The sequence below is a fragment of the Condylura cristata genome, unplaced genomic scaffold (assembly GCF_000260355.1).
Source record: "Condylura cristata isolate star-nosed mole 26May11 unplaced genomic scaffold, ConCri1.0 scaffold00012, whole genome shotgun sequence".
NCBI lineage: Eukaryota > Metazoa > Chordata > Mammalia > Eulipotyphla > Talpidae > Condylura > Condylura cristata.
Genome location: NW_004567113.1, coordinates 10,168,459 through 10,194,849, shown reverse-complemented (window position 1 = coordinate 10,194,849; position 26,391 = coordinate 10,168,459). Strand labels below are relative to the sequence as shown.

Below are 26,391 nucleotides of genomic sequence, written 5' to 3'. Positions count from 1 at the left end.
ACTAGAAGGCCTTACCATTATGAAAGACCCCTTTGTGTGACTGAATAATCCGACCTTTTGATCTTTTTGAAATTTTGGCGAAAGGTCATTCTTTTTCTCTATTGTGTTTTTGGCAGCTGTTTCCAAATTTTAGCATTGTATGCTATCTGGACCTCTGAAGCAGCTAGACATTACAACTCTTTCTTTTTAACAGCTTTTTTTTTTTTTTCCTGATGCATTTTACTATAAGGAGCAAGAAGAAACCAGAGATCACCTTTAACATTTCACTTGGAAATCTCCTCAATTATATATATCCAGTTTTGTCACTTCTGCTGAAAGTTCTGCTTTCCATGGAACTGCAGGACACAATGTTACTAAACTTTCTGCCACTATTTAACAAGGGTCCCTTTTCCTCCAGTTTTCAATATCATGTTCTCATTTCCTAAAGAGCCCTTACCAGCAGTGTCCACATTAATGTCCAGAGTCTATTAAAAATTGGTCAAGACAAATTAGACCTCATCTCAAGTTTTCTAGGTTCTGCTCATTATCCAGTCCTAAAACCACTCCCACATTTTCAGTTACAGAAACATCTCACTTTCAGACACCAACTTGCATTAGTTTTCGATTGTATTGGAAAAAAAAAAAAAAATCGGCCCTCCCTGGTGGTGCAGCGGGTTAAAGCACAGCACTAAGAAGCTAAAGCCACTTCCGCATGAGTTGGATCCCCGCCTGCCCCTGAGGTGACCACATGGCGTGGCAGACTTCTCCTGACCCGCCCACTGCCCCCCTCAGCGGTATACTTCGTGGATCTGCCTGTTCTGTTCCCCACTCTGTCTCTGGTGAAGCCTCTTGCCGCCCCTGAGCCTCTGGCCTGTACCCCAGTTCTGTATGCACAAATAAATCTTAAAAAAAAAAAAAAAATCAACATTCAGGACCTCTCTGGTGGTGCAGAGTTTAAAGCACAGAATTCTAAAGCTACCTGCAGCCACTGCAGCACGAGTTTGATCCTCTGCCAGGGAAGTGACCCACATTGCAGACCTCTCCTGACTCACCCATTACTCCCCTCAGCGATCTATTTCAGTGGATCTGCCTGTCCGCTGCCTGCTCTGTCTCTGGTAAATCCTCTCACCCCACACTCCTCTGGTCTGCACCCCAGTTCTTGTATGTATAAACAAATAAACCTTTTTAAAAATTACCATTCAGTGACTTAAAACAGCCCTAATTGACTATCTCATACTTTTTGCTTAAAAGTATGAGTACAAAATTAACTGATTTGCCTTTTCAGAATCTCACCAGACTGAAATGAAGAGGTCAGTTGGAATTGGATATTATGAAGTTTCAGAGTCCTATGTCAGGTTAACTGGTTGCTGGTAGAATTCAGGTTCTTCTGGTTTTAGGATTCTTTTTCTTACTGTTGTTAGCTGGGGTATACTGTGAGTTCCTAGATGCCCCATTCAGATCTTTGCCATGTTAAGCATTTCACTACATGAAAGGAATTATGATGCGATCTCAGCTTTTTGCCTACCACACTAATTTATGACAAAGGACATATGAATGATTTACTTGGTCTTTTGTTTTTTGTACATGTTTGCTTTATTTAGTGACTGGTGCCCACCTAGACATTTTAAGCTTACATTTTTTTTTTTTTTTTTAGGATTCATTCATACAGAACTGGGGTACATGCCAGAGGTGCAGGGGCATGTGGATCACCTCCAGGGCCAGGGATCAAACTCATGCTGAAGTGGCTTTAGCTTCTTAGTGCTGTGCTTTAATCTGCTGCACCACCAGGGAGGGCCAACTTTGTATTTTTGAAGCTATCCTTTGAAAGCAACTCAAAGTTGCTTTGAATTGGAGTTCTCTTTTATGTGAAAGTACAATGGGAAATTTGACAAATATTTAATCCAACTATCTATACAATAAAAATGTTTAAACATATGCTTTATTCTACCTGTAAACAATATCCACTTAAAATGTCACTGAATTTTTTTTCTCCTTTAAATCTCAGTTTTTTCTTAGTCTCTCCTAATGTATCAAACAATATTTTCTCTATTACCTAATCTATACTTACTGCTAATGAAAGTAAATATTAATGTATTTACTACGCTGGGGAGATTAACTTTTTGGCTCCAAGAATCCTAATAGGATTTTAATTTTTTCTTCTTTGTATACCTCTAGCTTGGTTCTTGATCAGTAGTTAAAAGGTTGAAGTGATTTCATGTTATTTAAATTGTCCTATAGTTATAATAGTTAGCTCAGCTGTAAATGTTTGAGGATGTAAGAAGTTGAGAGAAAAACAAGAGATTGCTATCTTGAGTAATGATATTTAAAATTGCCATGTTATCAATCTACAGATCTTAATTTCAGTGTGTCATGCAGCATTTAAGATACTTTGGCTATTTGAGGATGGAAGATCTTAGACTATAACCATAGATTTTGGTTTCTTCAGTTTTTTTTTTTTTTAAGATTTTTATTTGTTCATACAGAACTGGGGTACCGGCCAGAGGTACAGGGGCAGTGAGAGGGTTCACCAGACAGAGTGGGGAGCAGAACAGGCTGACTGAAGTACACTGCTGAGGGGAGCAGCGGGCCGGTCAAGAGAGGTCTGCCAAGCCATGTGGGTCACCTCTGGGGCAGGCAGGGATCGAACTCCTGCAGAAGTGGCTTTAGCTTCTTAATGCTGTGCTTTAACCTGTTGCACCACCAGGGAGGGCCCAGTTTCTTCAGTTTTATATATATATTTTTTTTAATGGGAGAAGTTAACTTTTGGTAAATAAATCATTTTTTAAAGGCAATGCTACCTGAAGTTGAGTAGTTTTTTCTGACCAAAAAAAAAATAAGTCCTAGCAGCTTATGAAACAAAAGGAATCTTCACCCTGCTTTATTCAGATTTAGTTATTTTTTCTCATTTAAATAGTTCAATTGAGGTGTGATTGGTATATAATAAGTTGTACATATTTTTAAATGTACAATTTAATACATTTAAGTTATTTATACCTATGGAATCATCACAATCAAGACAATGAATATTTCAGTTATTTCCAAATGTTTTCTCACCTCCCTTTGTAATTACTCCCACATACCTCATCTTAGGCAAGGCTCTCCTCAAGCAACTGATCACTTTCTATAACCTTACTTTGTATTTCCTGTATTTTTACCAATGAAGTAATAAATCATATACTCATATTGCTTCCTATACTCAACATGATTATTTTGAGATGCATAATTTTGCATCTATCAAGCAATAATAGCTCATTCTATTGGTGATTAATAATTCAAATATACTCAAATTTGTTTACCCATTCACCTGTTGATAGATATTTGATTATTTCTAATTTTTGCCTGTTAGTAATAAAAGTGCTATGAACATTGGTATGTAAGTCTTTTATAGACATATACATACTTTTTAATTGGATAAATATCTTTAAGTGGAATGGATAGGTAATACGGTAGACTTCTATTTAACTTTTTAAAAAATATTTATGCATACAGAACTGGGGTACAGGCCAGAGATGGTACAGGAGCAGTGAGAGTATTCACCAAGGATAGAATAGGGAGCAGAACAGGCAGATTGATGAAGTACCTGAGGGTAGCAGGGGTGAGACAGGAGAGGTCTGCTGTGCCATGTAGGTCACCTCTCTGGCCAGGATCAAACTCTTGCTGTAGCAGCTGAAGCTAGCTTCATAAGTACTGCACTTTAACCTATTGTGCTACCAGGGAAGGCCCATATTTAACTTTTTAAGAATCTCCTTTAATAGTTTCCCAGAGTACCATTTTACTTTCCACTAACAATGTATGTGAAATGAGCCCCATTTCCATCATAGCCTTGCCAATACTTCATATAGTCAGATTTCCAGTTATTTTGATTTGTAATTTTTACTTTAATGACTAATGATGTTGAAATTTTTTCATGTGCTTTTTTAAAAAAAATCCATATATCTTCTTTGATGAAGTATCTATTAAAATCTTTTCCCGGCCCTCCCTGGTGGTGCAGCGGGTTAAAGCACTACACTAAGAAGCTAAAGCCACTTCCGCCTGAGTTTGATCTCCACCTGCCCCGGAGGTGACCACATGGCGTGGCAGACCTCTCCTGACCCGCCCGCTGCTCCCCTCAGCAGTGTACTTCGTTGATCTGCCTGTTCTGTTCCCCATTCTGTCTCTGGTGAAGCCTCTCGCCACCCTTGAGCCTCTGGCCTGTACCCCAGTTCTGTATGTACAAATAAATAAATCTTTAAAAAAAAATCTTTTCCCTTTTTTTTTAACCCCCCCCCCCCCCGCGCATTATTGAGTTTTGGGTATTTTTTATGTATACTTTATAAAAGTCCCTTATCGGTTAGGTAACCTGCACATATCTGAAAAAAATTGTGGCTTTTCATTCTTTTTTTTTTTCTCAAAGATTTATTTATGCATACAGAACTGGGGTACAGGCTAGAGGTGCAGGGGTGGTGAGAGGATTCACCAGAAACAGAGTGGGGAGCAGAACAGAATGACTGATGAAGTACACTGCAGAGGGGAGCAGCAGCGAGTCAGGAGAGGTCTGCTGAGCCATGTGGATCACCTCTGGGGCAGGGATCGAACTCTTGCTGAAGGGATCGAACTCTTGTCTTCTTAATGCTGTGCTTTAACCCAGCTTTTCATTCTTTTAACAGCTCGTTTCAATGAGCAGAAGTTTTAATTTTGAAAATGGACAATATACCTTTCTTTTTTTCTTTTGTGGGTAACACATTTGGTGTAATAGCTTAGAAAGCATTGTATAAATTAGGATCACAATGGTTTTCCCTTAAAATTAAAAAAAGTAGCCTCTAATGTATACAGAAAAGCTTACTGAAAATAATTTTTTAAATGAATGTTCTTAATTAAGAAATCTAAAACCTAAATCTTAAGCTTTTAATGTCAATTTCTTATTTCATTCTATTTGTAAATATAGAAAGTTATAGTGACTACTAATGGACCTCTTGCAAGTTAATCTCATCTTCATTGTTAAACATTTTTAATGCTTTAACTGCATCCATATAACTAAAACCAACTTGTAAAATATTTCAACTATCTGACCAAAATACTATAAGTACTTAAATAAATCTTCTAATGAATGAAAACTTAGAAGTTTCTAACTATGTGTCTGATACGTTCCAATGACACTTTAGACATTTTTAAATGTCTCGACCCATTTTCTCAATTAATATTATTTAAACTATCACTAGACTGATCTTTTATTCTGATTGACCTATTTCTCATAAACATAAACATCTAGAATACTAAATGTACAGATGCTTTAAAAAAACTAAAATATCAAATTGATTTTGCTGAGCTTTTATAAACTTAATTGTGAACCTTCCTGAATTAAAAGATGCTTACAGTTTTGAGGGTTGCCTTTCAACTCTGTGATTTCTTTTTTTTTTTTAATTATATCTTTTATTGAAGTAACAATGGGTTACAATGCTGTATATGATTTAGTTGGTTGTATATGTTTGCACATCTTCAGATTTATGTTAACCACGGTACATCCACCACTGAAGTACCCATAGTCCTATATTGTGGTCTGTAGGGCCCGTCCCTTCTTTGCTGTGATCAGTTTTTTGTTTTTTTTTTTTGTAAAGATTTATTTATTTGTGCATACAGACTGGGGTACAGGCCAGAGGCTCAGGGGCGGCGAGAGGCTTCACCAGAGACAGAGTGGGGAGCAGAACAGGTAGATCTATGAAGTACACTGCTGAGGGGAGCAGCGGGCGGGTCAGGAGAGGTCTGCCGCGCCATGTGGTCACCTTAGGGGCAGGCGGGAATCGAACTCATGCGGAACTGGCTTAAGCTTCTCAGTGCTGTGCTTTCACCCGCTGCGCCACCAGGTAGGGCCTGCTGTGATTAGTTTTAAAGTCATGACAGTAATACCTACGTTAACCAAGACATAATTACTCTAGTTACATAGTATGATTATTTTTTGAGTCTTTCCTAAAACACTCTATTTACGATGTAGCCCATAGCTTCTGAAGAAAAAAACAATAACATGGCTATGCTTAGTAAAGGAGAGCCTTTTGATAGTAAAATAGACCCCAAATCATATTGGTAACCCAAATTATTTGACTTTAAGATTTTCCCCCTTTAGCTCCTTCTCCCCTTTTACATTCTTCTTCCACTTTACAATGATTTCATTTCAATGTCTTTTTTGCTTTTCAATGTAATGATTTGAAGAACTATAATAGAGGAAAATAAAAATAACAGAGAGAGGATTATTGTGGTGTGATAACTGAGGATGATGGTTGAGATGGTAGGCAAATGCCTTCAGTTCAGTCTTTTTTGGTTTATTCATCACCACCTCTGGTATCCTGATGTCATTGTCTTCCCATCATCACCGTTATACTCTGAATCTTTTTCTGAGATTGACTCTGTTGACCTAGACCAAGTGGTAGTTGGGTGTGTTCCTCCCTCCCCTTACTCTAATTCCTTTACTTTCTGTGAATTTCAAGTTATAGGATTATTTTTAGGTTGAAACTATATTGAGACATCAGTGATAAAGAACTGCTATTATAAGTGCATTGAAGTTGCTTATGGATAGACCATCTGTCATCTGTTCCCTTTTGTTTCTTAGGTAATATGCACGTGTCACTAGCTGAGGCCCTGGAGGTTCGGGGTGGACCACTGCAGGAGGAAGAAATATGGGCTGTATTAAACCAAAGTGCTGAAAGTCTGCAAGAACTATTTAGAAAAGGTAAGTCTTTTTTGAGCTGGAAAACAGATCAAGAGGTAGAGTACAGAAAGAAACAATTTCTGTTAGCTATCTTAGTAAAGCTCAGATCTTTTTACCTTTATTTGAACACTTTGTGTCTGATGTTGTATCAGACACTAAACATATATGGTAATAAAAACCGAAATACTCCCAGCCTGTTTGGAACTTACAGTGCATTGTGGGAAAATAGCTATCAATAAAGTACTTATACAAACAAAAGTAATGTAACTGTGACAAGGTGTACAAAGGAGAGAATGTAGGAACTCTGATAACCCATATTAGTAAGATTTGATATAGTCATGGGGAAGAAAAGAAAGGTTTTCCTGAAAAAGTCACCCATGAGCTAAAAACTAAAATGTCAATAGAATCAATCAAATGGAAGGGAGGAGAAACATACTAGACAGGATAGTGTGCACGACCCTATAACTTTAATTTGGAATAATCTAGACTAACTATGTTGGTGCTTCCATGTAGAGATGGTCTTCTAGTCCAGATGATTGTGTGGTATTTTGAATTGGAAAAGTTAAGGGGTCAACCTGTCATTGTTTAAAAATGTGAAAATGATATTTGGCACTCACATAAGGCTGACTATTATTTAGAATAATAAGTGAAGAAACCAAGCTTCTCTAAAAGTAGAATCAATCATAGCCCTTAAAATTGACTTGTTTAAATTAATCAGGTATAATAAACATGACAGAAAGGATTTGAGGGTATTAATAGTTCTCAAGCTGTGGTCCCTGGCAAGTAGCCTCTGCTTCACCTGAAAACGTTAAAAATTCAAATATGTAGGCCCTCATTAGACCTAGAAAACTTCAAGGATGGAACCAACAGTTTGTCTCTTAGCAAGTCCTTAAAGATAGTCAAACGAATGTTAAATTTGAGATCCATTGTAATGTTGACTTGCTAAAGAACATTAGCCATAGGAAACTTGTGGAAGGTGTATGGGTGACCTCTGATTGAGTACAGGAAAATCCTGAACACAGAGGAGGGGACAGAGGGTAAAGCTTTGTTATTACTGATGCTTTTATTTTCCAGTCCACTAATAGGGACCTAAACAAAGCATATTGGGGCCCACCCAGGTCCATAATATAAGCGTTTGAAGGACTTTGATGAGTATTAGGGCAAATCTAAAGAAAATGTGTTTATTTTATCTAATGCTACCTACCTAAAATAGAAATGTTTTGATTATATTCTTTTAGCTTCTGTGTTTTTTAAATTAATAATTTAAAAAAATATATCATTCTTGCTGTCATTGAAGTGTCATCATTTTACATCCTTATGTTTTCCCAGTAGAGGATTCCCCTCTCCAGCTGTAGTCACCATGGCACTCTCAATGCCAGTGTCTTCCACTCTAGCTCACTGTGCTCTCCACCAATCTCCTCACAATTCTCTCTCCTCCCTACTCCTGCCCTGCTTTGAAAGTTGCAGATCTCATGGCTGGCTTTTTTTTTTTTTTAATAATAATATAATAGTTTATTTTTACATCATTTTGTGCCTTTTTCTGCCTCAGTTGTAATCCCCATGGGCTTCCCATCACCAAATCACCCATATGCTATCACCATAGACCAGTACACTTCCCTCCCCCCACCATTTTTGATCCCATTCTACCCCTGTTAAATGTCTCTGGTATGTAGTTGTTTATTATTATACGATTGGCTTTTAAAGTTTGATCTTTAAGTTTGTCTGACACATCATTTAGTTTTCCTGTATTCCACATATAGGTGATACCATCTGTTATTTTTCTGGTTTATTTCACTTACAGTGATTTCTTGCAGTTCATCCATGTTGCTGCAAAAGGCATGAGTTTATTGTTTTTGATTGCTGAGTACTATTCTGATGTATACATATACCACATCTTGATACACTCATCTGTTTGGTAGTTCTTAGGTTTTTGCTGTATCTTGGCTATTATAAATAGTGCTATTATAAATGAGGAATACAGGTTTCCTTTTAAATTAGTGTTTTTGTGTTCTTTGGGCAGCTATCTAGGAGTGGCATAGCTGGGTCATATGGCATATCCATTTTTTCCTGTCTTCATTTTCACCAACAGCAGAAGAGAACTCTTTTTTCCCACCTTCACCAGCACTTGTTTCTGGTCATTTCGATATAGGCCATTCTCACTGGTATGATGTTGTATCTCATGGTTTTGACTTGCATTTCCCTGATGATAAGTTTTTTTTTCATGTGTCATGGTCATCTGTATGTCTTCTTGGAGAAGTTCCTGTTTGTCTCCTTTGGCCATTTTTTTTTTTTTTTGTATTTGTATTCTTGTTGAATTGTATGAATTCTTTGTAGATCTTTGGTATTTCCTTATATTATAAAGTTAAATATCTTACATCTCTGGTTCTTTGTCAGATTTATGATGTGGAAATACTTTCTCCCATTCCATAAAATGTCTCTTTGTTTTAATTATGACCTCTGCACTGTATGAAACTTTTTACTTTTATGTAATCCCAGTTTATGTTCTCTCTTGTTTTCCTTGCTGTTGGGGATGAATCTGCAAAAATCTCTATGAAATTTATGTCATGGAGTGTATGTTGCCTCTATGAGTGTGTTTATTCTATGTATTTTATAGTTCAGATATCATATCCAAGTATTTTATCTATTGGAGTTAATTTTTATATAGGAATAAAACAGTAGTCTAGCTTCATTCTTTTGCATATGGAACTTCAATTTACCCAGTGTCATTTATTGCTGAGGTTTTCCTTGTTTCATATATTTTTTGCTCTTTTGTTATAGAGTAGCTGTCCACATATGTTTGGGCTTATTTATGGTTTCTCAGTTCTGTTCCATTGTTTTGTTGTCTGTTTTTGTTCTAATAGCATGCTGTTTTAATTATTATGGCTTTATAATATAGTTTGGGATCTGGAAGTATAACATGACCTTTTCTTCCCCTTTCCAGAAAATCTTTGGTTATTCAGGATCTTTTGTGGTTGCATATGAATTTGAAGAATGCAATTGAAATTTTTTTTGGGGTATTGCAGTGAATCTGCAAATTGCTTTGTGAAGGACAGTCATTTTGATAATGTTGTTTTTTTCCAATCCACAAGAAGGGGATATCTTTCCATTTCTTTATGTTTTCTTCCATCTTTTTAATACCAGTTTTGTGTTTCCCTGATAGATATCCTTCACCTCTTTGTTAGATTTACTTCTAAGTATTTATTTGTGGTGTGATTGTAAATGGGATAGCTTTCTTCCTCTTCTAGCTCACTGTTTGCATTTAGGAAGGTAGCTGATTTTTGTGTATTTATAATCTACCACTTTTCTAAACTGGTTTATTGGTTTTTTATTTTTCTATGGATTCTTCACTATTCTCTGTAGTTTAATTCTGTGGTGTATTATTCCCCTTGGAACGTATATGGCTACTGGTATTTTTCTTTCTCTCCATTGTTTGCTATTCAGGCCTGCTGTAATTAGTACTTCTCTTGGTATGGGTGTCCCCGAACCCCAAATGCTCTGTGCATTTACCCAAAAAATGTGCATGGCAACTAGGGTTTCAAGGATTCTGGGGTGGTAGTAAGTCCAACAGCAGAGTTGCTTCATCTGTCCCTCAGATCACTCACTTACCAGGAGTAAAATCTAAATATTTTAAACAGACCTTCTTGCTTTGTGCTGTCTCTTTGAATTTTCAGAAAATTTTCAAGTACAGGTATTCCAGAGTAAAGAACAGGTATGTATGGTCTAAATTTTTTTAGAAAGATTCTATTAGTGGAATTACTCAATTAAAAACAATCAATTAATATTAATAAACATCCCCATTTGGGTGATATTGTGTGGAAGAGTTCAATAAATAAAAGGTGTCCCTTTTGCCCTAAGGGATTCATTCATACAGAGGCATGTGAGAAATTGAGCATTTTGAAACAGTGTCCCAAAGTAGTAACGATAATAAGCACTATAGATGTTCAGAGTAAGCAAAAATACCTCTTTTTATTATACTAATGCCAGGATCACTATCCTGGACATTACTCATAGAATATAAAACATTTTGCAGATGATGAATACATTCTTTAAATTTCATAATATTAATAGAGATTGAGTGTCTGAATATAGAGTACTTGTCATTAAGATGCAATTATTGCGTAATGTTGACAATTGCAATAAAAAAACATTGGATATACTATAAAATAAATTGTGAGGCAGCTGTGTCTTAAACACTGTCACTTGGGAGTTAGTGACCATAATGTCTTCAGTTTAATTTAGAGAGTAACATCAGTAGTAGAAAAATTGAATTTGGCTTCTTTTGAAGTCTTTTACTTCATTTGAGTTATTGTGATTGCCAATTTGGAACTTTCTAATTATTTAGAAGAAACTCATGCTTATTTGATTTAGTTTATTTGAAATCTATTTTTTATTCCTTGTATTTGATGGCACAGTATCTTTTTTCCTCTCAAAAGAGACTGCCTCTGACGCTTGTAACAAACTGAAATAAAAATAATTACTTTGCCTATTTTTGTGGATGTGTTCATTCAAGATAATCAATCTTGGTTATCTAATGACAACACTGAGAGTAACATAAGGATTGTTGGGGTTGGGGAGATGCAGGTAAAACACAGTGGTCTCCAAGAAATCTGTAATTCTAAAATGTGTCTCCCTTTTGGTTTTCTTTCTTTCTGTGTCTGTTATGTAAACCTTTCTTCTGTTCTTATGTTTGTCTTTTTCCCCTTCTCTTCTTAAACTTATATATTACTCTTATGCCTTCTTCAGTTTATAAAATCAAGACTGCTGTTAAGATTCCTGTGAGGGGAAGTCTGAAAGTGTTATCATTGGGAAATTAGTTAACACAGGTCAAGAAAATGACTTTTTACAAATCTTTTTTGAGCATCCCATTAATTTAACGCTTTTAGCATTTCTTCAGCAATGAGGCATATTCAGGGTGGTTTGGCCATTTCTTAAATTTGTTATGGCTAATATTCATGGACTATGACTAAACATGTGTCCAATTAATTTTCTGTTCAGAAGGGAAAAATCAAAATGTCTTAAAATTGTGTAATTCCAAGCATTTGATGGTAATAATTGGTATTCCTTTTGTTGTTTCTTAGCTGTATTGTCCCATGACTATGAAAATGTTATTATTTGTTACTTTGTAGAATTTACTAGAATTTTGTTGTGCCCTGTATATAGTCTTTTGTAAACATTTTTGGAAATTTGAAAAGTAAAAGTACGTATTTTTTTATTTCTTATATCAAGAATATACAAGTATAACAAGTATATACTTGTTAATGTTTGTACTTTTCAAATTTTTTCTGTATACTTATTTTTTGTAAATTTGATCTGTCAAGTTCTTAGAGATAATTAAAATCTCCCACAAAAATATTTTGTTTATTTTAGTATTGTCAATATATGACCTCACAGGTGGCATAGGGGTTAAATCTCAGTGCTATCATGCTTGGCCTGTGTTCGATCACCAGCCAGGGAACTAACCTACAGATAGAATAGCAGACCTTTCCTGTCTTACCAATTGTTCCCCTTAGCAGTGTATTTGAATAAATTCACCTGTTCTGCTCTCCAGTGTGTCAGTGGTGATACTCTCAGCCCCTGTACCTCTGGCCTACACCCCAATTCTTACATGTATAAATAAATCTTAAAATACTTTCATCATCTATTTTCATTCAATTTTGTATGAAGCATATAAATTGCTAATTTAAAATGATTGGATCTCTTCTTAATATATATTTTTTTATGTCACATTGACTGTCTTATATTCTTTGCATTGTAACTTGCTCTTTAAAAAGCCACTTATGCTTCCTTTTCCTTGTATCTTAACAAGTTATCATTCCCCTATCATTTCAAAACATCTGGATTGTAGATATGTCTTATATATGGTAGATAGCTAAATTTACTTTTCTACTTAGCTGAAGAAACACTATTTCTTAGTAAAGAAATTAAGCCTGGGTATTAAAATGTTCTGGCTGAACATTTTGTGACTTCCTAAGTAATATGCTTTTCCATACATCTTTCTAAATTACTAGGAAATAAAATTTTTGTCAGAAAGAATGTATTTAAGATTTTAGCTTTTAGTTCATGGATGAACTCATGCAGAGTCTCAGTAATAAAAAAAATGCTATCCTCATTTCTAGATAATTTTTGGAAATTCCATTTTAAATTATACCAGTTGCTCTAACAAGTTGTTTATTTTTAGTGATGAAACTCTTCTCATTCTGCTTTCTGCAGAAAACATATGTGTTGAATCTCTGGGATTTAAGGTATTAGAGTGGTTGATTAGTTTTGAAAATTGCCTCCTCAGGATTAATCAGAGAAAAAGACCCAATCTCCCTTAACAGAGACAAAGCTATGAATCCCTTATAAATTATTTTATGTAATAATTTTTGGCTTTCTGTTTCATAATAAAAATGATAGAATTAGTAAATTATAGAATAACTTATTTTGATAAAGAAGTGCTTAAAACACTAGCAAAGTTCACTGCTTAAGTAAATAAATTCAGAGACTTTATCAGCTAATGTCTCTGGAAAATTGAGAGGACCATGTGAATTTCTTACTGTTTATGGATAAGGTTCCAGGGAGCAGCACACACAGAAACCTTTGTCTATATTTTATTATGAAATCCATTGAAAGATTTTGCATGAGTCACAATAGGAAGTCACTGAAGATAGATGGGACAAATATAAACTTATCTTTACTCTCTAACAACGGGTTTAAAAATTAGAATTTTTAGGGGCTTCCCTGATGGAGCAGGGATTAACTCAGCACTATCAAGCTATCACCAGCCATTGTAGCATGAGTTCAATCCCTGGCTGAGGAACTATGCCACATGGCACAGCAGACCTCTCCTGTCTTGCTTGCTGCTCCCCTCAGCAGTATATTTCAGTAAATCTGCCTGTTCTGCTCTCTACTCTTGTCTCTGGTGAATCTTCTCACCCCGCACAACTCTGTCCTACAGCCCAGATCTTGTATGCATAAATAAATGAAACTTTAAAAAATAAACCACAATTTTTAAGTTAGATCTACTAATGATCTGTTATCAGCAAAGTGAAGTGACATATTAAGTCCATTTTTTTTTTTTTTAGAATTGCTTTCTGTGTTTTTAGGGAAATTCCATTGCCACTGAAAGGAATAAAACATGTAATAATAAAACACTTAGAACACTCATATTTCTATTCTGGCTAGATCATAATCCATTTATTCTACCCATCCTTTGTAGAGGTAAGGAAATAAGGCCCAGTTTAAATGACTTGAGAATTGTTATTGAAAACAGAAAAAATAACTACTTTTAAATGAATGGTATAACCAATATATATTTAGCACTGTAAAGTAATTCATGGATAGAGTTAATTTTTAAAATAGGTGTCCTATAAATATAGTAATAAAACATTTAGAAAAGCATTATCAGGCCACACAAATAGGTTATTTCAGATTCTACAGATACTGAAAGAGTAATAAGGGAAAATCATGAACAAAGTTGTCGAAAAGTTAAATGGACACCTTAAAAGACATTAGCTACCAATGTCCATTTAAGAAAAATTGGACAACCTGAAGTACCCTATAATCTATAGGGTGGTTGAATGTGTAATTAAAAATATCCTACAAAGAAGCTCCGCTCTACATTGCATCATTAGGGAATTCTTAAACATTAAGCAGGAAATAATAATAGCAACTCTATATAAAGAAAATGAAGAAAATTGAAGAAATACTTCCCAGTTCACTCCTGAGGCCAAACTATTATAATATAAAAATTAGATGAAGATGTTAGAGAAAATAAAATGTCAAGCCAATATACCTTATAGAAGCAGCACATTTACAAACTAAAGAGCAAAATGATAGAATCATCTCAGTACATGTAGAAAAAACACTTAGTAATATCCAACATCCATTCCTGAGAGAAAAATTGTCTGCCAACTGCAAATAAAAGGGAACTACTTCATTTTGATGAAAAACACCTACAAACATCATTCTTAACAGTGAAACATTAACTCTTCCCACCTAAGTTCAGGACTAGACAAGGAAGTTCAGACTGGAGCAGTAAGGCAAGAAAAAAGACATTGAAGGCATCCAAATTATAAACAAGTAAAACTGTATTTGTTTGAAGATTCCATGATTTTTCAACATAGAAATTTTGATAGAATATACAAAAAAGCAACTAAAAGGAAAAAAAAGTTGCCATATAAAGATAATTACACTAAAATCTATTTTATTTTTAGATAATAACAATGAACAATCAGAAACTGAAATTTTAAAATACTAAAGAATTGTAAGTCATATATCTGAAAACTAGAATAATTAGGAATGGCTCCAAAGAAGTTGTGAAGACCTACATGATGAAAATTAAAAAAAAAAAAAGTAGTGCTGAGAGAAATTTAAAGAGCCCTAAGTAGATAAAAGTCATGCTGTGTTCCTAGATCAAGAAACAAGAAACAATATTACCTAATAGTTTCTAAATTGATGTATAGGCTTAATAATACCACCATCTGTTCAAATCTCCAGTTAATGGTGATTTTAAGTAACTCTCACTGTTAAAGAGAAAACCAATAAACTGGACAGTAGCACTAAGATCACCTGGATATTAAAAATGTAAATGAATTTGGGTCATAAAAGGTTAAATGATGTGTATAACCTATTTTAATAGGTTTTTTTTTTTCAAGATTTATTTATTCATGCAGAACTGGGGTACAGGCCAGAGGTGCAGAGGCAGTGAGAGGATTCACAGAGACAGAGCGGGGAGCAGAACAGGCAGATCAACGAAGTACACTGCTGAGGGGAGCAACAGGTGGTCAGGAGAGGTCTGCCACACCTCCAGGGCAGGCGGGGATTGAACTCATGCGGAAGTGGCTTTAGCTTAGTGCTGTGCTTTAACCCGCTGTGCCACCAACCCGCTGTGCCACCAGGAGGGCCTTTAATAGGTTTTTTAGAAAGAAAGTAAAAGAGAATAGAAAACAAAAACAATCTGAAAATACAATGGTAGAGAATTTTTGAGGAAATGAATACATTTGCAGATTCTAGAAGTTTAAGTCACAGTCAGTATATATCCATATTGAGACTTGAGAGATTGCAAGTACAGAATATATGTAAACTGAAGATTTTCAAACAATCAGAAAAGGAAAAGTAGATTACTTGCAAAGAAAAAAATAATTTTGACTAATGGTAGAATTTTTTTAATGTGTTATTTTAATTTCGGTAAATTTGTTTTACAGTATCATATAAGATTTAGAGATGGGTACACAACTCTTTAGATAAGCACCCATAATCTTCTTAGTCTGTTGGGGATCCTTTCCCATATGCTTCCAGGATACCCCACGCTTCCCTGCCCTTCTGATAGCTTCATTTCTACTGTCAGAATTCTAGCAACATTTCCTTTGATATCTCAGATATAAGTAAAGGGATCAATATTCTTTCTTCTTCTGACTTATTTCACTTAATATAACCCCCTACAGTTTCATTGAAAATAGTGATTTTTTTTAAGTATTTGAATATTACTCTGCTTTGTATATACATCTGCCACATATCCTTAATCCACTCATCTTTTCTTGAGCTCTTGGCTTGTTTCCCTAACTTAACTATTGTAGATAATACCGAAATGAACTGCATATATCCCTTTAAGTTAGTATTTTTACATTTTTTGGGTAGATAACTAGGTGTAGAATTCTAAGTCAGGTAGTAGGTCTATTTTTTGTTTGTTTACCACATCTTTTTAATCCAGTCATCTACTTTTGAAAGTAGGTCTATTTTTAATTTTGGAGAAAACACAATACTGTTTTCCATAGATGTTAGACCAGTCTATATTCCTACCAACAGAGTATGAAGTTCACCCTTATGCCCACATCCTAGCCTGGTTATTTCTGCCAAAGGTGAGGTGGTATCTTACTGTGGTTTTCATTTGCAATTTCCTAATTGATAAGTAATGGTGAACATTTTTTTCATGTGTCTGTTCACCAGCTGTATGCCTTTGGACAAATGTCTATTAACTCTTCAGCCCATTTTAAAAATTGTGTTATTTTCTTGTTGAGTTCCACTAGTTCTTGTAGATTCTGTAAATTAATCCTTTGATGGTTGCATGAGGTACAGATATTTTCTCACAATTGGTAGGGTGTATTTTTATTTTAATTCTAGCTACTTTTGCGGTGTACAGTATAGTCTCAATTGTTTATAGTCTCAATTGTTTATATTCTGTTTCCCTTGCCAATGGAGTTAATTCACCAGTTATCTCTAAAGACAGTATCTTGGAATATTTTGCCAATTTTCCTCTGTGTGTTACAGTTTCCGGTCTTACAATCAGGTGTTTTTGTGTGTATAGTCTGAAATAGTGTCAGGTTTTATTCTTTTGTATTTGTTAGTCCAGTTGTCCTAACACCATTTGTTGAATATACTTATTTCTTTCAGTTCATATACTCTTTTTATTTATTCGTACAGAACTGGGGTACAGGCCAGAGATGCGGAGGGTGAGAGGATTCACCAGAGACAGAACGGGGAGCAGAACAGGCAGATCGACGAAGTACACTGCTGAGGGGAGCAGTGGGAGGGTCAAGAGAGGTCTACCTTGCCATGTGGATCTCCTCCTGGGCAGGCGGGAATCGAACTCATGCGGAAGTGGCTTTAGCTTCTTTGTGCAGTGCTTTAACCCGCTGCGCCACCAGGGAGAGCCAACTCTTTGCTTCTTTCTCATAAAATAAATGTATAGAGGAGTGTGGGTTAATTACTAGTCTCTCAATTCTGTTCCATTGATCTGTGCATCTATATTTGGTCCATCATCAAACCATTTTGATTATTTAGCTTTGTAGTATAGTTGGAAGTCTGGGAATGTGATACTGCTGTTCTTTTTTTATTAGGGTTGATTTGGCTTTTCTGGGCCTTTCATAATTCCATATAAATTTCAGTAATGTTTGCTTTATTTCTTTGAAAATTATCATTTTTTATAGTTATTATTTCTTTCCTTGTCCCTTATTAGGTTTTATTCATAGGAGTGAAACCATCGGATATTTTTCTTTTTCCTTCTGGCTTATTTCACTGAGCATAATCCCTTCCTGCTCCATCCAGGCTGCTGTGAATGACATTAGTTTATCTTTTTGATAGCTGAATACTATTCCATTGTGTATATATGCCACATCTTCTTGATCCAATCATCTACTTTTGGGCCTTTGGGTTGTTTCCCTATCTTAATATTATAAATAGTGCTGCAGTTAACATTAAAAAATACTTAAGTCAAAAAAGGAAACAGGCAACTATTAATCAAAGACACTGCAGGGGATGGGGAGGGAGTGGGATCAAAACAGGGGAGGCAATGTATTCTTACACAAGGGACTATGGTGATATGCATGGGTGAATTGATGATGGGAATTTTGCAGAGACTATACCTGAAAAGAGAAAGCATACATTGTACAAATAGGAAGAATGTTGTAAAATATATGTAAAATAACATTTTAAAAGAAACTTGTCATTTAAACTTTGAAAAGAATTACATTACATTGAATATTATGCTGCTTTGGGTAAGATGACCATTGTAATAATGTCTATCCTTCCAATTCATGAACACAGCATATGTTTCCATTTTTTTGTATCTTTTTTTTTTTTAAGATTTATTTATTTATTCATATAGAGCTGGGGTACAGGCCAGAGATGCGGAGGGTGAGAGGATTCACCAGAGACAGAGAGGGGGGCAGAACAGGCAGATGACGAAGTACACTGCTGAGGGGAGCAGCGGATCTCCTCTGGGGCAGGCGGGAATGGAACTCATGCAGAAGTGGCCTAAGCTTCTCAGTGCTGTGCTCTAACCCGCTGCGCCACCAGGGAGGGCCTTTTGTATCTTTTAAGTGCACCTCATGTAGGTTTTTCACCTCCTGTGTTAAGTTTATTCCTAAGAGTTAGTACTTTTGATGCATTTGTAAATGGGATGTTTTCTTGATTTTTTTTCTCCTCTATTTTGTTGTCTACTCATAAGAAAGCAACCAATTTTTGTACGTTGATTTTGTAGCCTGCCATTTTTCTCTCCTGTCTTATTGTTTCTTTTAGTTTTTTCATTGAGTTTTTAGGGGTTTCTATACATATTAACATAATATCTGCAAATAGTGATAGTTTTATTTCTTCTTTCCCAACAAGGACTCCTTTTATACCTGTACTATGTTAACTTTCAATACTATGTTGAATAATGCTGGAAAAAGTATCTTTTGCTGATCATAGAGGAAAAACTGTTTCTCACCATGAGTATAATGCTAGTTATTCATCTGTCATATTCCCATTATTAGCAGAGATATGTTTCTTCTACCCCCATTTTTGAGTTTTTATGATAAAATGGATGTGGAATCTTGTTAAATACTTCAGTGCCTCACTGATATTGTGATCATATAATTTTTACTTTTTTGTTGATAAGGTAAATTACATTGGTTTGCAGATATTGAACCATCCTTGCATCCTTTTAAAAATGTATAATGAATTTAGTTTGTTAATATTGAGGGTTTTATATTTGTGTTCGTCATGGATATTGGTCTGCAGCCTTGTGAATTGGGAAATTAAACTATCACTATTTGCAGACTGTATATTAATATGCATAGAAAACACTAAATACTCAAATCTCTGCCTTAATAGTAGACTTCTTTTTTTAACTTATATATGTGTATATATGTATATATTACATCTTTCTTCATTATGTACATTTTTTCAGCTTGTTGTATACCCCATGGACTTCCCACCACTTCACCCATGTGCCATCACCATAGTCCCATATGAATAGTAGATTTCTTTACAGCAACAACAGAATCAGAATTTGATTCAGAAAAGTCATCCTAAAACTACCACAGCAATACTTCATAAGTATTTGAAAGATAAAGAGAGGAATAATTATCAAGGCACGTAATTCAATCTAGAACAACACTATCTGAAAAGAAATGCAATATATATCATACATATAATGGAAAATAATCTATGATCCATAATTTAAAGATTTAAAAGAGGTGAAATTAATTTTCGTATTTTTTTCTTTTGTCAAAATGTCACTTTATATATAATTATTATACAGTAGTACTAATGAAATGTGCTCCTTTTATACTAAGTCCATCTTTGCATTCATTGTATATCTTAATTTGTACTTTAAAAATATCACAGATAGGGGGCTCTCTGTGGTGGTGCAGCGGGTTAAAGAACTGCACTGTGAGACTCTGAAGCCACTGCATCATGAGTTTGATCTTCTGGCCAGGGAGCTGACCCACATGTGGCAGACCTCTCCTGACCTGCACGCTGCTCCCCTCAGCAGTGTATTTCAGTACATCTGTTTGTTCTGCTCCTCACTCTGTCTCTGATGAATCCTCTCATCCACTGCACCTCTGGCCTGTACCCCAGTCTGTAAGCATAAATAAATAAATCTTTAAAAATAATACCACAGAGAACTGGATTTCATAAAACCTACTAATGGAAAAGTAGTTTTATATACTTTAGGCATCCCAAACATACTTAAATGTTTTCCAAAAACTGAGTAGAGTTAAGATAAATTTAATGCTTAGTTGTCTCAGCCACCTTTCAAGTTCTCAGAAGTCATATTTACCTAATATCCCCTGTGTTCGAATATACCACAGAATTTGATATCTTGCTAAACTGTGGTACAAGGAAAAGGTCAAAGCTAGAACATTTTGTGTGAAAACTTAGAGTCTTTACCATCCAAACATCCATGGAAAATATTGTAAATACGATGTATTTTAGGGAGAAGGAAATTTAATCCAGAATGAAAAATATAGAACATTTCTGATCTCACAAGGAAAAATGATGAACAAAACATAAGTCATCTTGATATTAAATCTAAACAATCACTGGTTGGATAAAACATCAATAATAATGATGTCAAATTTGAAATCATAAATAGTCATTTAGAGAGATATAGAGACTAAGAATTAAAACAGTTTAAGGAGTTAATTCTGTTCATGAGAAAAGTACTGAGTTTAGAGTTTGGATAGTACAAAAAAAGAGAAAACATAAAACTTATGAGTCTGATAAAACCAGAAAGATTAAATATGAGAAGGCAGAAAAAAAAAGCACTGAACTTGATATTAACTTCTTGTAACATGTTGGTATTTTTAAACCTTTGTAGGAAATTAGAAAATATTTTTATGGATTAAAAGTTTTTGAGTAAATCTTTGTATGGTGTATATAGCTTTTAAAATCCTAACTAGTTTTTTTTTTAATGTTACATTCCTAATTATCTACAATCATAATTGTGTTGATTAACAGGGTGTATCAGTCATCTTTGACATGCTATGTCTTGCCCTGTATTCATAAGGCCAGAAATAACAGGTCCTTCAAGTTAAATGTGTTTGAACCAGATAAAATGACTCTATGTATTCCTTGGAAACAAACTATAAAACATGAAATTAATTCAGTATCTGTCATTCTTAAAATGAATAGTGTTAATTGTTTAGCAAGTATATATAACACTTGTAGTAAACTCTCCATTCCCCTTAGGTACTGTCAATATACTGTGTTTTGACTCAATTATTTTGGCTCTAGATGCCTAAAATATTTAAAGAGTGATGTAGTTATAAGGTTGTATTCTCTAACCCTACTGCTGATTAATGTAATTTTGTCACTATATTTGTTATTTTAATGTTTATACTTACAGGATTTTTTTTTAAATATTGAGGTGCACTATATATAGTAAGGAGCATAATTCTAAATTCTGCAGCCTAATGAATTTTATGAATGTTTACACCCACATAACCACCACCCAGCTCATAACATGGGATGTTTCTAGCTCTGAGGAAGACTCCCTGATCTCCATCCTGCTCAATTCTTAGTTACCTAGAATAGAGTACTATTATAGCATATCACAGAGATCAGTTGTGTTTGATTTTAAACATCTTTTGAATAGACTCATATAATTTAAATTTTGTTTCTCACTACTTTTACTTGAAATTCTGAGATTTATCCATGTCATGAAATTAATCTATTTAAAGAAAAAAATGTTTCACAAATGTCGATTTTCTCAAATATAGAAATTTAAAAGTGGTTTTTTGCCTTTTAACTTTTAGTAATATGTTGAGATTTTACTTTGTGGGTCCTGTTCAGATTTTTTAAATTTTTACAATAAATAATACACTAATTTTTTCTTTTCAATGGAATAGTTTACTATTCAATTAAGCCTCCTTCCCTTTTTCCCTTTAGGAGAGAAAAGTTTCTTCCCAGTGTAAAGGGGAAGGGTATATGAGGAGTAGCAAAGAATACTTGTAATCATAAAAATAAACACTACTCATCCTTGAAAGTTTTTTTTTTCAGTTTTTGTATGAGTTGTAGACCCTTGGAAGTAAAACAAAGTTCACTGTTTTCCCTCTGAAACTTTTATATTTCTCCCCCGCCCTCCGCCCCCTCCCCCGCCTTGGCTTTATGCAGATAAAAAAGAGGAAACTTTGTACTTGGAGTGAAAAATTCCTGCTGCTTTATAATATAGGTCTTCACCGTTAGATCTATTTATCTTCCTAATTACCTCAGTTATAGTTTGTTTGCGAAATATAATGTTGTAAAACCTATAGAAACTGTCATGAAGGTGTCAGGTGGCAATAGAAATAGCAATGCTTTAAGATATTTAGCACTTGGTTCCAAAATTGCTTAGGCAGAAGTGAGCTAACAAGTGTTTAAATTGACTAACATTCAAAATAAAGATTTTCTCAATTACTTGAACAGATGATCAAATATCATGTGATTGATTTATTTTAGGAAAGATCCACCTTTCCAGCATATTTGTCTTTTAAAATCCATAGTCTAACATACAACATATATGTGGAATATTTTTTGGCTCAATATTTGAACCCTCCTGGGGAAGTAAAAAAATTGGTATTAATCTCAGGATCATTTCTAATACTAGATTTGTGCTTAATGACATTTATCTATCACATAAGTTAGAGAGGATTAATGGTGTTCACCCCAAAACTTGAGGAGATGCAATGTAGATATTTGTTGAATTTCTAGAAAGTGTTGTAGAAGAAAAAAATGGGTAGGAATTTACTATACTCTGGGGATAAAATAGGAAAATCCAAATAAAAATAATAATAGGTAGGTTAGACAGGTTTCTTTCTTTCTCTTTCTTTTTCTTTCCTTTAGATTTATTTTTTTATGTGTACAGAACTGGAGTATAGGCCAGAGGTGCAGGGGTGGTGAGAAGATTCACCAAAGACAGAACAGGTTGTAAAACAGGCAGATCGGCAAAGTGCACTACTGAGGGGAGCAGCTGGCTGCTCAGGAGAGGTCTGCCACACCATGTGGGTCACCTCCCTGGCCAGGGATCAAACTTATGAAGTGTCTGCAGCTAACTTCAAGTGCTGTGTTTTAACCCGCTGGATCACCAGGGAGGACCTGGCTAGGCAGATTTTTAAATGTGCTATAGGTGACATTCATAATTTGTGTCCTTAATTAACCTTCCTCCTTATAGAGAAGTATTTGTATCTGTCACCTTAAGTTATTTCTGATACATATTCTGCCTTTCTAATAAACATGACAATTATAATTTAGATAAAATAATTATAACACCTTAGGCTTGCTGTAGACCTTCTATAAATTGCCACACATGTGACTTCAGAAGTTGGAGAAAAAAACTTTAAGCATTAAGGAAGGAGCTAAATTATCATTGATGTTTTTAATATCAGTAATTGACATAGAAATGGGCAAGTACAGGTCATGAAGCAACTTGATTGAGCTGGGATATCACTTTATTACTCTTATAAGTACGAGTTATTATTTTTGTATTGAATAGATTGGTATATAGATCTGAATTCCCAAGAAGCTTTTTAAAAAACTGCCCCATTTCCAGAATTCAAACAGCAATCACATGACTTAGAAAGCCTGTGTCCCACCACCAAACTCCAGAATCAAGTATTTTGTAAATAAGTTTGTTATAATATTCAGATTAACAAACCTGAAATTTCCTTTACTCACACTTGTAAAACTAAAATTAGTCAATATTGGAGTATTTTCTGACTGGGTGATTTAGAGTTTTTTTGAGGTTTGAAAGTTAAAAGAAACGCCTTTTTTTTTTCATAATGGATCTCTAAAATCACCATTTTTGTGACCAGAGATCACTAAATTGATGTTCTTGTCATTAGCAGGCTAGGGCAGAAGGACACCTTTTCAAGTTGTGGATCTGTGGTATAGAGTTCCGATTGTAAATATATTCATTTTTCCTCAAATACTTTTTTAATTTAAAAAATTTCTTTATTTGTACATATTTTACATAAGGTGTGGTCCCCATAGACTTTCTACCACCAGTTCACCTTAGTCCTGTATGCTATTCCCACACTTGATTTGAACCCTTTCTGTCCCCCTCTCCTGCAGAATGTCTTTCATTTATAGTTGTCTGATTATTTTTGTTTCATTTTGTTATATTTGTTTTTCCGTTGACGTCCCCTCCTCCGCCCCCCTTTTGATTCCTTATCTGGGTTCTCTATATCCTCTTACAAGTGAGACCATCTGATAGTTTACTTTTTCTTTCTGACTTATTTCACTGAGAATAATCCCTTCTAACTTCATCCATGTTTCTGCAAATGGTTTTAGATTATCTTTTTTTTTCTGAGTAGTATTCCATTGTGGATATTTATCACATCTTCTTGATCCAGTCATCTATGTTTGGGCATTTGAGTTGTTTCCAAGTCTTATTATAAATAGTGCTGCAGTAAACATAGGGGTGCATGTATCCTTTTGAATTAATGTTGGCGATGGTGAAAAAAGAACTCTCCTACACTGCTGATGGGAGTGCAAACCAATCCAACTATTATGGAAAGTTGTGTGGTGGTTCCTCAGGTTACTAAAAAAGAGCTGCCATTTGTCCCAGCAATTTCACTCCTATGGTTCTTCTCAAAGGACACAAAAACATAAATTCATTATGCCTGATTTTTTTATTAGTTTATTTTTACATATTTTTGTGTATTTTTCCACTTCAGTTGCAATCCCCTTGGGTTTCCCATCACCTAATCACCAATGTGCCTTCACCATAATCCAGTCATTTCCCTCCCCCCACTGTTTTTGATCCCATTCCCCACTCAACCCCACAAAATGTCTCTGGTATATAGCTGTTCATCATTATCATTATTTTCTTGCCTGTTCCATTATATTCCTGCTATGAGAAAAACCATACGGTATTTTTTCTTTCCTTTCTGGCTTATTTCACTAAGCATGATCTTTTCCAGCTCCATCCATATTGCTACAAAATACATGTGTTTCTTTTTTTTTGGTTAAAGAGTAATATTCCATTGTATATATGTACCACATCTTTTTAATCCAGTCATCCATTTCATTATGTCTGATTTTTAGGAAATACATCATTCCTAACCTTAAACTACTTATATTCCAGAAGTATATGTGAAAACAGTTATAATGTTTGTTGCTCACTATTTTGGCTTAAATCTTGGGACTACAGTTTTTATTGACAAATAAATAAAAGATTGTTGGGAGTGGTAGAAACTAAAGGAAAAACCAAATGGGAACAACTTAACATATTAAAGGTCCTGTAAAAATAAATAAATAAATAAAATTTAGGGCCCTCCCTGATGGCGCAGTGAGTTAAAGCACAGCACTAAGAAACTAAAGCCACTTCAGCATGAGGTTGATCCCCGCCTGTCCCAGAGGTGACCACATGGTGTGACAGCCTCTCCTGACCCACTACTGCTCCCCTCAACAGTATACTTTGATGATCTGCCTGTTCTGCTCCCCAGTCTGTCTCTGGTGAATCCTCTCACCACTCATGCACCTCTGGCCTGTATCCTAGTTCTGTAGGATACAGAAATAAATCTTTAAATTAATAAATCTTAAAAATAAATAAAATTTAACAAAATGAGCAGGTTCTTCAGCATATAAGATTGTGAGGAAGAAATGAAAGGGACTCCTACTGTTTCTTTCATACTGCTTGGATTAGGTGACCAATAAGTTTTACTGAAGAAGAAAGCAAATTTATAGAGACCTGCTTCCTTCAATCCAAATTGTCCAGCCATGTAAGCCCTGTTGCCTTTAATGATCATAACCAACTCATTTTTACTAATATAGATGTCCTGTATATCACTTTTGTGAAACTCAGACCTCACTAGTGTTGTATTACCAAAATGCATAGTTTGCTATTACCCCAAGAGTCTTGCCAAATACCTAACAAAACAAAAAAAAATTAGAAGCCTATTTGATCAAAACCACACAAAGATTCCAGTGGTTATGGTTTGGATAGGTGACTTGTATGTGTTCAGTGTTTACAAAAGAAAAATGTGTGCCTGTGTCCTCATTTACAAGTGAGTGTATATTCTTTATCAATGAAAAAAAGCTGACAAAATATTTTACCTAGGAGTGTTAGATTTGCAGTTTCATATTCTGAGAATATTATAACTTCTATTACACATAGAATTTTTAAAACTATGCTGATGTTGTAGTTTGTATCATCTGTTCAAATAAAATTTAATAATTCATGTTGTAAGTAAAGGCAATGAATAGGGGCAGTAACACCCATTTCATTGTTACTCAGCATTATAAATTGGCTTGATTTAATACTGATTTTTGAGGATTTAGCCTTACAGGGTTATCACAGAAGACTCACAGAAGGTAAAGTGATGAAGGCAAATTGATGAAGTACACTGCTGTGGGGAGCAGTGGGCAGGTCAGGAGAACTCTGCCATGCCATGTGGGTCACCTCACTGGCTGGAGATTGAACTCATGCTGCAGTGGCTGTTATAGCTTCATTGTGCTGTGCTTTAACTCATTGCACTACGAGGGAGGGCCTGGAAATTTGATGATTTTTT

At 34.9% G+C, this 26,391-nt stretch overlaps 1 protein-coding gene across 1 annotated transcript in view; it reads left to right on the top strand.

Moving 5' to 3' along the window:
• The first annotated feature begins 6,564 nt into the window (after positions 1–6,564).
• The window catches only part of PTPN13 (protein tyrosine phosphatase, non-receptor type 13 (APO-1/CD95 (Fas)-associated phosphatase)), a 151,895-nt gene continuing 132,068 nt past the window's right edge, over positions 6,565–26,391 (top strand). Inside the window, exon 1 of the mRNA XM_012724233.1 lies at positions 6,565–6,679. Within this exon, the coding sequence (XP_012579687.1) occupies positions 6,565–6,679 (115 nt within the window). The remainder of the gene's footprint in view (positions 6,680–26,391) is intronic.